The 16,648-nt window shown below is 43.6% G+C and overlaps 1 protein-coding gene and 1 long non-coding RNA gene across 2 annotated transcripts in view; one reads left to right on the top strand and one right to left on the bottom strand.

Moving 5' to 3' along the window:
* Positions 1-2,487: 2,487 nt before the first annotated feature.
* On the bottom strand, positions 2,488-4,175 carry LOC145865561 (uncharacterized). Its single transcript, XR_014383030.1, has 2 exons — positions 3,169-4,175; positions 2,488-2,912 (listed from the first exon to the last, which is right to left on the bottom strand). It is a non-coding gene; the product is annotated as an uncharacterized LOC145865561 (long non-coding RNA).
* A 678-nt stretch (positions 4,176-4,853) lies between these two features.
* The window catches only part of ogfod3 (2-oxoglutarate and iron dependent oxygenase domain containing 3), a 36,356-nt gene continuing 24,561 nt past the window's right edge, over positions 4,854-16,648 (top strand). Inside the window, 6 exon segments of the mRNA NM_001139776.1 lie at positions 4,854-5,014; positions 5,491-5,714; positions 7,007-7,082; positions 7,173-7,215; positions 9,653-9,717; positions 11,486-11,542. Of these exon segments, the coding sequence (NP_001133248.1) occupies positions 4,947-5,014; positions 5,491-5,714; positions 7,007-7,082; positions 7,173-7,215; positions 9,653-9,717; positions 11,486-11,542 (533 nt within the window). The 5' untranslated portion in view covers positions 4,854-4,946.

Genomic DNA, 16,648 nt, shown 5'->3' with positions numbered 1-16,648 from the left:
CTGAATGTACTTGAGTGGCCCAGGGCCAGAGCGCGGACTTGAACCCGATCAAACATCTCTGGATAGACCTGAAAATAGCTGTGCAGCGACGCTCCCATCCAACCTGACAGAGCTTGAGAGGATCTGCAGAGAAGAATTGGAGAAACTCCCCCAAATACAGGTGTGCCAAGCTTATAGCGTCATACCCAAGAAGACTCGAGGCTTTAATCACTGCCAAAAGTGCTTCAACAAAGTACTGAATAAAGTGTCTGAATACTTATGGAAATTAGATATTTCCATTTTTTATTTCTAAAAACCTGTTTTTGCTTTGTCATTATGGAGTATTGTGTGTAGATAAGGGACAAAAAAACAATTTAATCAATTTTAGAATAAGGCTGTAATGTAATTTTTTTGGTAAAAGTCAAGGGTTCTGAATACTTTCCAAATGCACTGTACATGTGATGTTAAAGCTATTGGCCGTTAGCTTTACCACTACTGCCTCCTTCCAGCTGCCTGGTAGTTTCCCCTCCTCCCACACTCTGTTGTACAACACCAATACTTTATCCAGTGCCTCATCACTAAGATGGGCCAACATAACATAGCACACCTCATCTTTCCCAAGTGAAGTTAACCCAGCCTTACCTATTGCCCTTTTCATCTCTGCCATGGTCGATGGTGCATTCAACGCATCATTTACATCCTCCCTCCTATCCAGCACTCCAGGGTGCTCCTCTCTCATTTTCTCTCTCCCCCTCCTCTGACAAATTTGCAGAGCTACAGTATGCACTTGGACAAATGCCTTGTCCATCATCTGTGCCTTATTATCTGTTACTGCCACATCCTCCCCACTCGTCAACACTGGATAATCCCACTCCCTTCTGACCCCACTCATCCTCTTAATCATCCCCCTACTTCTCCCACAATTGACGCCCTTCCAACGGTGTCACAGAACTGACGCCAACATGTCCTCTTTGCCTGACGCATAGTTCTCCTCACCAGGGCCTGCTTATACTGAATCAGGTGTTGGAAGTTGTGTCCTTTGCAGTACTCTAAATGCCCTGTTCCTTCTCCTCACCATTGCCCCACACTCCTCCATCCACCATGGGACTGCTTTCCTCCTCCTCCCTGAACTCTTAGGTATAGCCTCAGTAGCTGCCCCCATTAAAGCTGTTCTCACTCAGTTATTCATACTATCCACATCCCCTCTCATATTCACCCGAGCCATCACCTGCTCACTCAGCTCCTGAAACGGATCCCACTTTGCCCTTCCAAACACCCACCTGCCTACTCCATTCACTGACACCTCCTACTCCCTCCGGCCTACTGTGCATACTATTGGGTAATGATCGCTCCCTACTGTCAACTCCTCTCATACCTCCCACTCACAGATTCCTGCCATCACACTAGATACCAGAGTGAGGTCCAAGGCAGACTCTTTCCCTGTGGCTACATCAATCCTGGTCCCTCGGCCATCATTCAGGCACACCAGATCTTTAATTTCTATTATATTTTCCATCACATGGCCATTTCCATCCATCTATCCGTTTCCCCCCCAGAACGTTTTGTGGGCATTAAAATCCCCACACCACATTACCCTACTTCTATCCTGGCCCTCCACAGCACTTCCAGGTCCAATATCTGACCTGGATTATAGTAGTTCACTACCACTAGCACCCCTCCTCTCAACCATACCTCCACCACCACATATTCCTGTTCAATACCTTTGCCTAGCATCCTGTAAGGAAGTCCTTGCTTTATGACATTCACTAGAACGCCTCCTCTCAAGATGTTGCTTACCTCTTTAATGCTGACACTCACAGGCACTCCTGTTATCACCCCTTTAATCCACGTCTTCCCTGCTTGATCAGTCCAGCTGCTCGACACCACCTTACACTTCCCTATTTGCTTCAATCTGGAGAGCTTTTTTCCTCTGCGCCATGTCCTTACAGACACGTTTGAGGAGTAACGGATTACATGTAATCCGTTACATTACTAGCAAAAATATTGTAATCAGTTTACAGATACTTTTGAAAAACTAGATTACTTTGAGGATTACTTTTAAATCGTAAATGACTTTTTAACGAGCAAAAAAATATTTTACATTCTTTTCTCAATGACAATCAAATTAGCATTGAAAATTTGTTAAGTTTGTTCCACCTGAGTGAGTCTGACCACAAGTCAGAGATCACTATGATTGACACAGCAAATGTGTTTGATCGATCGCGGGAAAAGAGCAGGAATAGGTTTCGTAGGCTACAGACCAAGCTATGTCTTCCAATGGTGCGACTGCTGTCAGGCAACGAATCTTTGTTTTTGAAACCAGTGGACAGCCTATGGAATAAAAGTGGTCCTTTTATTGCTCAATCTAATTCATGCTGATAAAAAAAAGCCATAGGCCTAATGGACACATGCTCAAACTCACACATTTTTGATAGACTTAAGAGGCAATCCGTAGTTGCTACATCCATTTTTGGACTTATAAATATATACACACAGTACCAGTCAAACTTTTGGACCCACCTACTCATTCTAGTTTTTATTTTTACATTGTATAATAATAGTGAAGACATCAAAACTATGAAATAACACATGGAATCATGTAGTAACCAAAAAAATAGTTAAAAGAATCATAATAGATTTTAGATTCTTCAAAGTAGCCACCCTTTGCCTTGATGACAGCTTTGCACACTCTTAGCATTCTCTCAACCAGCTTCACCTGGAATGCTTATCCAACAGTCTTGAAGGAGTTCCAACATTTGCTGAGCACATGTGGGCTGCTTTCCTTCACTCTGCGGTCCAACTCCTCCCAAACCATCTCAATTGGGTTGAGGTCGGGTGATTGTGGAGGCCAGGTCATCTGATGCAGCACTCCATCACTCTCCTTCTTGTTAAAATAGCCCTTACATAGCCTGGAGTTGTGTTGGAACATTGTCCTGTTGAAAAACAACTGATAGTTACACTAAGCGCAAACATCCATATATGGCCAGCTATGTAAACTTTAACATTGATTTATCCTGTAATAGATGTCGTTCAATTGGTGACATACATTTGTGTCTTCTTCTAATGCATCTTAAGGGGAAAGTCATCTAAAAGTAACTGAATGTAATCAGATTATATTACTGAGTTTGGGTAAAAGTTACATTACTGATTACAATTTGACAGGTAACTAACATTTGGAAAGTAACCTACCCAACCCTGCTTACAGAACACCAACAAGCTCCCATCTCTTAACACTTTAGCATTGACAACTGTTGATGATTAGTTATTTGAGAAGGAGACAAGTCAAGACGCTGGACCGGGTGATTCAGTTTATAGTAAGGCAGTTTATTATGAGACAAAGATATTTGGCAAAGCGTGCACGGACTCCTTCGTTTAGCTCATAGGGAACTAGCAGAAGAGAGCCCCGAAACATAGTATACATCCAATTTATACAATGAAATAACAGTGTGTTGACGTTGAGTCTAGTAGGTCCGCTCTCCTGACTGGTCGATGAGTGGAGGGACGGTCCACTCTCCAGGTGGTGTCGACTTCCCATTGGCCCTTGGCAGTGTCCTTTGTCCTCGGAGTCCAACACACCTAAGTGTGTGTGTGTGTGTGTGTGTGTATTTCTGGTAATTCGTGTCTGGGTGCTTGCGATATTCATGGAATGTTGTTCTTTACACCAGTGGTCAGTTCGTGTGGCTAGGGCTTAAGTCAGCCATCTGTCTCTGGGTGTGGTCGTGATTGGTATCAGTTGGTCGCTCAATATGTCTCTGGAATTTTGTTGTGTGCTGTTGTGAAACATGTTGTGCAAATGCCCTCCTTATATATCATTAGGTAAAACGTTAGATTATCTTTATTACACAACTCCCCCAGTCAACTATTTTATCACAGCCGTTAACCTTATCAGCCTCATCACACCAACTCTCCCTTCCTCCTTAAACTTCAGAATCACTTTATGATCTTCCTCAACCCATGCTCCCCTCGCGATTGATCTTTTCCTTCTTTGGCACTCTCTACCTCAACTATATTGCTCTCCTCAAACTTATTTTTTTCAAAATCTCTGCCTCCATAGACTTCTCGCTCCCCTTCAAACCCCTACTCCTTTTCTCTTTCCTGCTCCATACTTCCTGCAATTTCTCTGCATCATCTCCTTCCATCTCCGACCCAGTCAGAACATAGCAGTGCCAAACCGTCGCCATCGTGCTGCTCCCTCTCATTGGGTATCTCAAGTTGAAGGCCGACCGACCTACTGCAGGCTGCGATTAGCAACTTAATTATGCTTTTAACTTCGTCTGTGTGTTATTTTAAAAATAATCAGTTAAACGATATACATCTGGTGAAAAATATGCAAGTACTGGTACCATGACTGTGTTCGACTTTCTATAATGGGGGATCGTGTTCTTGAAAGAACGCTTTCAGTACCTTGGTCTGCTTCCGTGGTATCTGCCCTCTCATTGGCTAGAATGATCCCACCTGATCTTTTCTCCTCCCGCCTGCCTTCCATCTTTGAGGACATGTATTTGCATTGTTAGAGCGGTCACTCGACTATCTTGTGCATATAATAGATCGTATTTGGCCACACCCACGAAACGGGAGCAAACGTACCTCAAAAGTTGATGAAGAGTGTGCACCGTTTGGTGGAAACGTGTTGTTCAGTACATACCGTCGCGCAACATAGCAAACGATGAACGCACCCAGGCTACATCGCACGAGCGACTACACACCCATCAATGTAAACAGATTGAGGTGCTGATAGTCAGTTGATTGACTTTGACTTGGCCTGCAGAGCAATAGACTTTCGTGATGTGGTCCAATTAAAACGCAGGTTTCATTCTTCAGGAGCCAACCAGATGGACTGTTACGCATTGACCAGGAAGCAATGCCGAGTAGTGGTAATCTGAAATCCTCTACTATTTCTGCATGAAAAGAAGTAGCTAGCTATATATCTTTATGAATGTCCACTGAAAAGGGCTTTGCATTATACAATGACGATACAACGGCGAGGAAATCCTAAAGTCCCAGACGCCAACGGGATTGAGAAAAAGATCAAAAGGTAACGTCAACGACATGCATGGCCAGTGCTAGTCTGATTAAACAGCCTGTGTAATACACAATTAATTGGTATATATACACATCCTGAAACATTGGAGTGCAAAATTGTGTAAATGTTCCTTACACACCAGAATATTGAATACAATTACATTTAAACTTACTCTACCGGTTGTCTGTGCGGTTTGTTCTAAATTTGAGACAAAATATCCCCAGGAAAGTACTATATTGTTTACCCAACTTCCTAGAGAGCCAGTAGGTTTTGGTTCCGTTCGGCACCGAGGTATAATTCGTTTTATTGGCTATTCGGTCTATTGGCTATTCGGTCGGCAGAACTATTTTGTGTGTGTGTGTGTGTGTGTGTGTGTGTGTGTGTGTGTGTTAATAAGATGGGTGGAAGAGGGAAGTCTTTTTGTTTTTCTGTTCTCCTTTCACTGCAGGACAATCAAACCAAACTTCCTCTCTCCTGTCCTCTCCCAGGGGTAATGCTCTGAGGCAGGCGTCTGCATGGCGGGTGTCCCGTGGTTCTCTGCTCCTAGTGGTGGTGGCCATGGCTGTGGTGGGAACCCTCACCTGGCTCTACCTGGCCTCAGGGGACCCTTACACCACAGAGACCCTGGTCAGACAGGCTGAGGTGGTTGCTCAGACCAGGGTCTACACTGTGGATTGTTCTGAGGACTATGAGAACTACAAACGCTACCCAGGTGGGTTTAAAACAACACAGATTTGTATTAAAGCCACAATCTAAAAATGATGCGTGCCATATGAAGAGTTTAGTTGAATTAGATGCGTTAGTGCAAGTTAGAATAAAAGCCAGCACACTTCCTTTCTCTAGTTGGGGAATACGCTATGAAACTCCCGCCTACTTCCTGGATCATGTCCCATACTGTTTTTGAATGAGTTTTTAAGATTATATAATCAAATTCATGAAAACATGGTCATTTTAATATTATATTTGTATTCGTGGATTAGTTTATTTTTACCTGATGCCTTTCCTGAATGTTTTAGATTGCTTTTTTGTAATTGGTTTCCTTTATAAAAGGCTTTGGGTAGAAGTAAATGAAATTCTTGAATCCCATTAAAAACAGTATATGACATGATCCAGGAAGTAGGCAGGACTTTCATTGTGTATAGGCACAGATAGATGAGTAGAACATCTTTGGTATAGGGCTGGACTGCATTCAGTATGTTTTTATGTTCTGGAATGTTCAATTGAACGGAAACAATGCTGTACTGAACGAATGTGTTGTTCATGTAACCGATGTGAAATGGCTAGCTAGTTAGCGGTGGTGCGAGCTAATAGCGCTTCAATCGGTGACCTCACTCGCTCTGAGACCTCGAAGTAGTTGTTCCCCTTGCTCTGCAAGGGCCGTCCGTGGCTTTTGTGGAGCGATGGGTAACGATGCCTCGTGGGTGTCAGTTGTTGATGTGTGCAGAGGGTCCCTGGTTCGAGCCCAGGTAGGGGTGAGGAGAGGGACAGAAGCAAAACTGTTACATTGGTGCCGTGACCCGGATCACTGGTTGCTGTGGAAAAGGAGGTCAAAAGGGGGGTGAGTGTAACCGATGTGAAATGACTAGCTAGTTAGCGGTGGTGCGCGCTAATAGCGTTTCAATCGGTGACGTCACTCGCTCTGAGACCTCGAAGTAGTTGTTCCCCTTGCTCTGCAAGGGCCGTCTGTGGCTTTTGTGGAGCGATGGGTAACGATGCCTCGTAGGTGTCAGTTGTTGATGTGTGCAGAGGGTCCCTGGTTCGAGCCCAGGTAGGGGTGAGGAGAGGGACAGATGCAAAACTGTTACATTCAGTACAAACCACTCTGCGATATAGCAAACGTTCAATCAAACTGAACACACCCCTGGTGTCCACTGTCCTAAACCTAACTGCTCTGCCATTCATGTGCATTGGCTGCGCTCCAGTGATGATTTGGACAAAGTTGAGCAGGCAGGCTGAAGTTTCTTCTGTGATGTTGCAGATGATGTGAGATACTCTTTTTCCCAGGATGCACTCCCCAAACATGTGGCCGAGCCGTCACAGACAACTCGGTGACCAGGGAGGAGGCCATGGCCCTCAGGCGGTGAGGGATTCTATACTATCTTTCATCTGTCTCTAGCTCCTACCCCCCTCTCTTTCCTTTTCTCTGTAACTTATTTCTCTACTCCTGCAGGTTGGCAGAGAGGGGTCTGGCCCTAGCTGGTTCAGATGGTGGGGTGAGTGTCTACTTTTAGTAATGCATATTTGAACTTAAACAGGACCTAAAGCTAGGATGAAGACTGTTGCTCAGATTTCAGTTGTAGCTTCCCTCTGTCTCCACTAGAGGTCAGGGTGGTACAACCATAGAGATCTTATTAAATTCTAATTCCTAATTCTATGGGTACAACATCCAAAGTTATGTTCAGACAGGCCGATACAGTTATTAGTGTGTAATGCTATCGTACATGGCTGTTTGGTTGACCCCTCACCATCCTATCTTCCCTCCACCTCCTGTAGATCTGGTCCACAGCCATAATAAATTATTGTTTATGGCCTGTTAAGATACTGTAGTGAGGGTAGTGGAAGAAACTGGGGACATCTGAAAAAATGAACATGATTTATTTACTGGCTAAGAGAGAGCAGAGTATCCCTGGGTAGCTGACAGAACTATTTAATTTGTATCCCGCGACGTGGTTAGCCTCAGTTGCTGGGACCGCTACTATCTGTCCTGGGATACTGCCATACCCTAAAGGTTTAGCTTAACAAAACCTTTCGATATTGCCAAGCATTTCAATGACTTTCACCAGTAAACTCAGAAGTGAAATGACAACAGTGAAACATCATATTTTTGTATGTAAGATCTAATATGAAAGAAAAGGATCGCTGTTTTCAATTTGGTCAAGTTTGTGTGGGAGAGGTGGAAAAACTACTGTTATCCATCGATAATGATAGGCCAGCAGGTATAGACAACCTTGATGGGAAAGTATTGAGAATGGTAGCAGACTATTGCCACCCCTATTTGCTAAATCTTTAACCAAAGCCTAAAGGAATGTGTGTGTCCACAGGCGTGGAAGGAAGCTAAGATAATACCACTGCCTAAAAATATTAAAGCACCCTTTGCTGTCTCTAACAGCCACCCAATCAGTTTGTTGGGGGTAGAGAATTGTGTTTGACCAAATACAATGATATTTTCTAGAGAACAAGTTAACTACTGACTTTCAGCATGCATATAGTGAAGGGCACTCAACTTGTACTGCACTGACTCCGAAGACAGATGATTGGTTAAAATAAATGGATAATAAGATGATAGTTGGAGTTGTATTGTTAGATTTCAGTACAGCCTTTGATGTTGTTGATCATAAATTGTTATTGAAAAAACTCACTTGCTATGACTTTACATCATCTGCCATCACATGGTTGGAGAGTTATTTATCCAATAGAACCCAGAGAGTGTTATTCAGTGGAAGCTTCTTTAACATCCAATATGTACAGTGCGGTGTCCCTCAGGGTAGTTGCCTTGGGCCGTTACTGTTCTCTATTTTTACAAATGATTTGCCACTAGTCTTACACAAAATTAGAACAACTACGTATGCAGATAATTCCACACTCTACATATTAGCACCCAAAGTCGGTGAGCTCACTGAATTATAAATAGGGATTTACAGTTCAATCAGAATGGGTGATTAATAATAAACTGATCTTAAACACATCTACAACTAAAATCATTGTATTTGGTTCAAAACTTTCTCTAAGACCTAAACCTCAACTGGAGTTGTGTATAAAGGGTGTGACCGTTGAGGAAGATAAACTCCTAGGTATAACAATGGCTGGTCAATTATCATGGGAAAGTCATATTGACAAAGCTGTTGTGGTGATGGTGAGGAGTACGGCTGTTATAAAAACATGTGGACTAGTTGTTCAGGATCTGGTCTTGTCCCATCTTGATTACTGTCCAGTAACATGGTCAAGTGCAGCAAAGAAATACCTAACAAAGCTGCGGCTGGCTCAAAACAGAGCAGCACGCCTTGCCCTTAACTGCACATACAGAACTAACATCAACAACATGCATGCCAGTCTTTCCTGGTTGAGGGTTGATGAGAAATGAACTGCCTCTCTTCTAGTTTTTATGAGAAGTATTACTGTAATGAAAGTTCCAGATTGTTATTTGATTATGCTGACATTCAGCTCAGACACCCAGACATACCCCTCATGACATGCCACCAGGGGTCTCTTCACACTCCCCAAGTCCAAAACTAATTTACTGCAACGCATACAGAGCCATGATCCCATGGAAGCAAACCTCAAAATTACTTTAAAAAAAATATATATTTTAATTTTGTGTGACTGTCCTTGTCTATCCAGTGTGTTGTTACTTGTCATGTTTTTTTTTTTTTTAATTTATTTATTTAAGTGTGGACGCGAGTGTGTGAACTGATGCGGTATGTGTCTCTCCAGTGTGTGTGGTGGAGACTGTTACTCTCATATGCTGGCGGAGTAAGAGAACTGGGGGAGGTGCGCTGGCTGGTTGGGGTCCTCAGGAACAATAGCTGCTGCTTCGGCAAAAGCTAATGGAGATCCAAATAAACCAATAAATAACAAGTAAAGGGCAGAGAAGTAGACAGAAATAAGTTCTAATTTGCTTGTTTTCTTATTCTCATTTTTTGGCCTCTCCAGGCTTCCATCCTGGACCTGCACTCTGGGGCTCTGTCGATGGGGAAGCAGTTTGTCAACATCTACAGGTGAGGAGGAGTGAACAGTTCTCTCGCTATCTCGCTCTCTCTCTGATCCAGTGTTTTTTCCCTTTTTATATTCATAATAATGATCCTAATTAAATAGCACTTTTCATTACGAACAAGAATTTCAAAGTCTCTTTGAAAACAAAAACAAATGTACAGATCTGGCAGTTCGTGGCTGATCGTCTTCCACAGCTTCAGATGTCTGGAGGCAGTTCGGAAAGGCAGTCAGTAGCTTGAGGCAGTTTGGAAAGGCAGTCAGCAGCTTGAGCAGAGGGAGTATCGATGATACAGACAGGCAGGGAGAAATGTCAGTTCGATAGTAGGCAAGCCCAGAGCTCTTCATCAGGCATGCCGTCTCCTCCGTAGGCACACTATCAAAGTGCAGCACCCACCTGGCTGATACTTCGGCGGCTGTTAAAGTGCCAGAAAAGACCACCACACCTCGACAGTAGTCTGGAACAGTCCCGTATGAGGCGAGCCTCTGCCTTTCCTTCAAACCGCAGTCCGTGTCTTTCCAGAAATATTTACAGAGCTCTCTGCCTAGGCGACCTCATGGCGCCATGGCAACCACAGAACTCCTGGGTATACCGGTATGGATCCACATACTTGTATATATGCGGTAAAGAGGTCAATGGAATAGAAGAAGGACGCCGGATTGGCGTTCATTCAACACCTCTAATTTAACAAATTGGATATTTGTAAAATCCGTAGTGATTGATGTATTATAACAGGCCCCACGATGTGGTCACTTAAGTCCGATTTGGATATACAGTATTTGGCTGTTTTCGCTCCATAACATTTAGAAGTGGTTACTTTTCAGGTTTAGAAGAAGTGACTGATAAATGCTAACTCCCGTTTCGTATAAGCTGGTAGCATAGCTAGAGTACAGAAATCGTTGGAGGTTGTCAAAGTCGTTTTTTAACTGCAATGCAGCTGATTGGTGACGATGACATGAACATGTGTTGGGGTTGACATCCATACAAGCCTTATACATTGTTTTACCTCAGCATAGTGTGAAATACACATAAACAGTAGCCCAAATGTATAGGCACAGTTTTGCTGGGGGGCAATGAGGAGATTCGGTATCATTCCCCCATGGCGTCTTTCTCCCACGTGTTTCCATGGCATTTACATTTTTGGGTCGAGTTCCATTGAGCTCTTTACCAGATCTATGTACCGTCTATAAAGGTATTTTGATACAATGCTAAATAAATGTGAAGTTCTACAAATTTCATTACTTCACTGTCAGTTTTGTCCTAGTTTGGTTGAGTGTAAAACCATCAGGACAGAGAAAGCCCATTCCACTACTCATAAAACATATTAAGAACTTTTGAATATTCTGAAACTTAAAATACTGTCAAATACCCCCATACCCTCAAAAATGTGAAAAATATTGTGATAGGATATTTTGGCCTTATCGCCCAGCCCTACTCTGACTCTAAAACCCTATCTCATTTTCCCTCCCCAGCTATAAAACCTTGGTGCAGCTGGCTGCTACACTCATCGAAATAGAATCTAGATTAGATTTCTAGGGCTACACTACTAACTAACTGAACCATTAATCTCACTCACTCGCTCCATCAGTCTTCCGAATCTGTGGCATCTCCTGCAATCCACCTGCTTCTTTATCCTGCCCTCTTTGGAAAGTTGCTCTGTCATGGCCTCTTGGGTAATTGTGCAGTGCACTGTGCTTTCTGTGTGTTGCTGGATGGTAATGTATGCTAATGGCCCGGTTCTGTTCTGCTCTCTATGCCTGCGTGGCTGGTGACAGGTACTTTGGGGAGCAGATAACAGATGTATTCTCTGAAGAGGACTTCCGACTCTACAGGTTGGTGTGTGCGTGTTTTTAGGGCTGCATAATTCATCGATTTCAGATCGAAATTGACATGTGCAATATACATATTCTCCTTTCATTAACATTCCATTAATACAACAAAAACTACACTCTGGTACCTCTTCCAATGAGATGCGCTAGACTCCGTTCAGTCATTCTCTACATGCACAGAGGAAGCTGACCAATCACACTCTGCATGGCATGCACATACTGGCCAATCACAACCGTTCCTGCTGAGAGCGCGCAGTTCTATATTGTAGTGCTCCGCCCCCTATTGGTTTACCGTGCTGCCGAGGCAGCATCGCCTGAGAAAATGTAATTATGCACGCACCTTCAGACTATGAGAGTACATGTGGCCCTATACACTGAGTATAGCAAACATTAGGAACACCTTCCTAATATTGAGTTGCATTCCCAATGGATTCTGCAAGGTGTCGAATGCGTTCCACAGGGATGTTGGCCCGTGTTGACTCCAATTCTTCCCACAGTTGTCAAGCTGGCTGGATGTCCTTTGGGTGGCGGACCATTCTTGATAAACACAGGAAATTGTTGAGTGTGAACAGCCCAGCAGCGTTGCAGTTCTTGACACAAACCAGTGAGCCTGGCACCTACTACCATACCCCATTCAAAGGCACTTAAATATTTTAGACGAAACCTTCATAGGATATCAAGTCACCCTACGTTGTCATGAGTACGCTGGGATTTCGGTCCCTCAGTATTCCGTGTCAGTGAGCTCGGGACAGACAGCTGTTTTTTTTTTATGACCTTTCCACAGGATATATGGGATCATCAGATCATGATATTTTGTTATTTCACACAGAGGCTTGGTGATTATCGAGGCCGGGAGTGTTGGAAAGATTTTTCAAATACTGAGGAACTATCATTTGCAATGGATGTTAAAAAAACAGACTTCGCTTACAATGTTTGAGTGGAAGAACTAATGACTGAGAAGCTCAGCTTATTAGTTGTGGACTTGGTGAGTTAAGACAATCAGATATTGCCAAATGGGCCCTTTCCTACATTTGCATGCAGCAGGCCAGGTAGGTCTACTTCTATGCATGCTCAGGTGCACCCTCAACATTTTCAAGACAGAGAACCAGACACATGCTCACGGAGCACTCCAAACAAAAGACAATGAAAAGATTGACGAAACTCGTAACGGTTATGAAATAAACCAAAACTTGTTTCTCACAATTTTAGCAAGTTGGGAACTCTGCAAACAACTTTTCCACTCCGAGAATGGTAAATGACTGTAATTAATACATGTATTCACAGAAAATTATGTAACCAAATGACGAGGGATTAACGGTACATTTACTAGGCCTACTGGTGATCTATTTCATGTGGAATTTATACAAAATAAACCATCAAAGGGCAAACAATTCACACCATTCATAACAATGAATGGGCAAGAATTGACGGGAGACAGCTGAGCGCATTCTGAAGAGCTGAGGTATATGTTTTATGGAGAGAGACACTTCATATCTTTGCCACACACCCTTTGTCTTGTTACAAGTTTAAATTCAACTCAAGACACATTATCTTCACACTTATTTTAGATGTTTTGTCTGACAGCCACAACTCAATCAGCTCAACATATTGAGCTGATTGAGTTGGGCAGGCTGCCCAAATTGCTGGATTCCCAAATAGGCATAGGCCTACACACTTGTGATTTCAAACGATCCACAGAAGAAAAAAATGAAATAAGCTAATGATCCTCTCTGGTTAAGTCATGCTCTCTGGTGAAGTATTTTATTTACACAGGATTAATTTATACATTTTTGGCAAAACATCAACTTAATTCAAGGGAAGCCTGCATCCTAACAGTGCACTGTGCAACCGCAAACTTTCCTTTCCAATTCGCAAGAGGCTGAAACCAGAGAGCTGTATATAATGATGAGATGCTCATGTCTCCGCCCTAACAATGGGAATCGTTGTGACCAAGGTGGGAAGGTAGGCGACAGGCTTAGGTCTGCATATTATGCCCATAGATACGCATTGGGCTTATTCTGGACAGATTTCGGCGAGAGTGAGCCCACTTGCTTCGGAGAAACTCTCACTGGAGAAAGAATCCAAGTGAGCGAAACAGCGTCCCTCTGCCTTACTATATATAGCCCATGTATCTGATGAGGTCTGGCCAGAAATAGTATGACATGTCATACTCTTTTGGTCCAGACAGGATCAGAGACATGGTCTACACATACTGAGACACAGGGGTGCTGTTTCGCTCGCTCGGATCAATATTTCAATATTTAATTTGGATGGTCCTTGCGATGGCGACTGTCACTCCCTCTCTAACATTTTGACCAAACCGGCTCCGTGCATGCACCATCGTGTTCATGTTGATTTTGTCTATCCCCCCCAGACGCATTCATGACACGCATGTTAAAATACCAAAACCAACTGTGAACCAACTACACTGCTCAAAAAAATTAAGGGAACACTAAAATAACACATCCTAGATCTGAATGAATGAAATAATATTATTAAATACTTTTTTCTTTACATAGTTGAATGTGCTGACAACACAATCACACAAAAATAATCAATGGAAATCCAATTTATCAACCCATGGAGGTCTGGATTTGGAGTCGCACTCAAAATTAAAGTGGAAAACCACACTACAGGCTGATCCAACTTTGATGTAATGTCCTTAAAACATGTCAAAATGAGGCTCAGTAGTGTGTGTGTGGCCTCCACGTGCCTGTATGACCTCCCTACAACGCCTGGGCATGCTCCTGATGAGGTGGCGGATGGAAACTAAACATTGGTTTGTTGTTTTACCTGAAATGCATATGGTCCTTTTTTTTGTTTGGTTATTTGTAGAATTTTTACCCATGTTGAGTCATACAAAATGGTATGTTCTCAACTCTGACAATTAATCCACGGATAAAAATGGAAATCTAGTTTGTTTTTCTCTTTGTTCATTCTTCTTCTTCTGTGGATGTTATATGGTAGTTGGCAACCAACTTTAAGGTGCATTACCACCACCATATGGGCTGGAGTGTGGCCCCCGTTCATCTTTCAATCACCCACGTGCACATATGCTCATGAAAACAGTGAGGTGGGACCTGCAGAGCATCAAGTGTCTAAAATATAATTGCTATTTTAGCGCCTGGCTACGCTTGCGAGCACTTTGGATTGAATAATGTTTTTATTTTGCAACATTTTTATCACGCATGCAAAACAGGGAGTGTGGTCAGCATGTAAGAGCAGTTTTGTTTTTACTCTTTGAGGAGCCTGCAATCCAACTCGGGATTACCCTCCCCCTCTTCCTCCTGTGACGGAAGCAGCTGAGTGGGTAGGCGGACCCTACAAGTGTCTGAAGAAGGCAGATGAACCAATGGCTCCATCCATGCCAGCTCTCAAGTACATGGAGGGTGCCTGGGAAAGCCTGCTGATGGCGCCAGTGTAATTGTTCCTGCCATTGACAAGAGTGTCCGCTCTCCAAGAGACACTCTCAATGGAGATTCCTAAACTCAATGACACCATGTTCATCTTGTTCCGGGCTCCTGACCCTATAATAAAAAACCCACGCTACCGAGTCCAAAGGACCGATTCACAGCACAGCAAGCTGAAAAGTATTTCACTCTCAACACTCAGGCAGCAGCTGCTGCCAGCAATGTGGCACTCCTTGCAGCGTCGCTGTCCAAGTTATTGACGGGGAAGGATGCTCTCACGGGGAAGGTGGATAAAGTGGCTTGGATTTCTGGCGTTATCCTTCATTTGACTCAGGTCTCCGCAATATGTGCTGGGCGGCACCTGTGGCTCACCGGCACCTGTGGCTCTCTCTCACTGCCATGAAGGAGCTAGAGTGGAACGAGTTTCTCAACGCACCTATCTCCAAGAAGGCTCTTTTCGGAGCTGCTGTGCTGGAGGAGATGGAGCGCTTTGCGAAATCGGTGGATGTGTGGAAGCAGCTGGCCAAACATCTGCCCTTGGTGACGTCAGCCTTACAGCATCGACGGCCATCTTGTCATCCTCATCTCAGAGACCAGGGTCTATAGTCCGATACCGAGCCCGGCGCCAGGCAGCAGCTCCAACCAACACTCCTGCTGTCCCAGCTACCCCTGCGCCGCCAGCTGACCCAGATGCGACGCCGCGTTTGACACAATGCGGGGGAGCAGATGGGGGAACAGACTCTGACCAGTTTTACCTCCATTCCTCACGCTCCTGTTGGAGGAGACCCTATTCCACAAAGGAGACCATTTTCCATGACAAACAGATCTCTCAGGTTGCTCTCTGTCCAGAGGTGTATCGGCCCTTTTCAGGCGCGTAATGTCAGACTCGCATATCTCTGGCTCACGTGTCCAGTGCTCATCAGAGAAGATGGTGTGTGTGACAGAAAGGGCTCCGACCCACTACCAGCCCCCTTTGGAGCAGGCAGCAGTGATGAGCTTTGGCCCACGTACAGGGCCACAGACTGAGCCTGCCTCTGTTATTAGGAGACGCCGGTACTACCATTATGCACATAACTATCATAACGGCGCCACCGGATTCTCTGGTCTGATGAAACTAGGGTCGTCACTAGTTACCACAAACACAAAGTCATAAACCCCACATATTTCTAAAATGTATCTTCTTAAAATGTGATTTTTAAACTTAACCCTAAGCTTAACTCCTAACATTATGCCTGACCCCGACTTTAAATGAAGACCAAAAAGCAAATGTTTGTTTTCATGAAATTTTACGATATAGCCAATTTGTGACTGTGGGAACTAGTGCAAACCCTGAATGAGGAGCAGCAAGTGTGCATAACGATAACGGTGCAAACGTGGTAAAGGCCATCGCGTTGATTGACTGGACCAGACTCCAATGTTTTGGAAACAGTCTGCACCTTGCAATCGGTAGGCTCGATGTCATTTTTTTTAAGGCACTTTGACTTTAATTTCAATTATAATAAGGGTTGAACCTACCTATACATAATTGCACAATCATAAGCTTCCTATTCCATTTGCAGTCCATGGCTGCCTGAATACATAATTAACTTACTGTTTAACAACACATAATGGTAACATAGGAAATAGGCTCTAATAATGCTAATAATGTTGTTAATTAATTACTGTTGCGTTTATAGCACACTATATTTTGAAGATCTTG

Source organism: Salmo salar, chromosome 28 (genome assembly GCF_965601325.2).
Source record: "Salmo salar chromosome 28, fSalSal1, whole genome shotgun sequence".
NCBI classification, from domain to species: domain Eukaryota; kingdom Metazoa; phylum Chordata; class Actinopteri; order Salmoniformes; family Salmonidae; genus Salmo; species Salmo salar.
The sequence above is the reverse complement of the archived record's forward strand: the minus strand, read 5'-3'. Positions and strand labels throughout refer to the sequence as shown.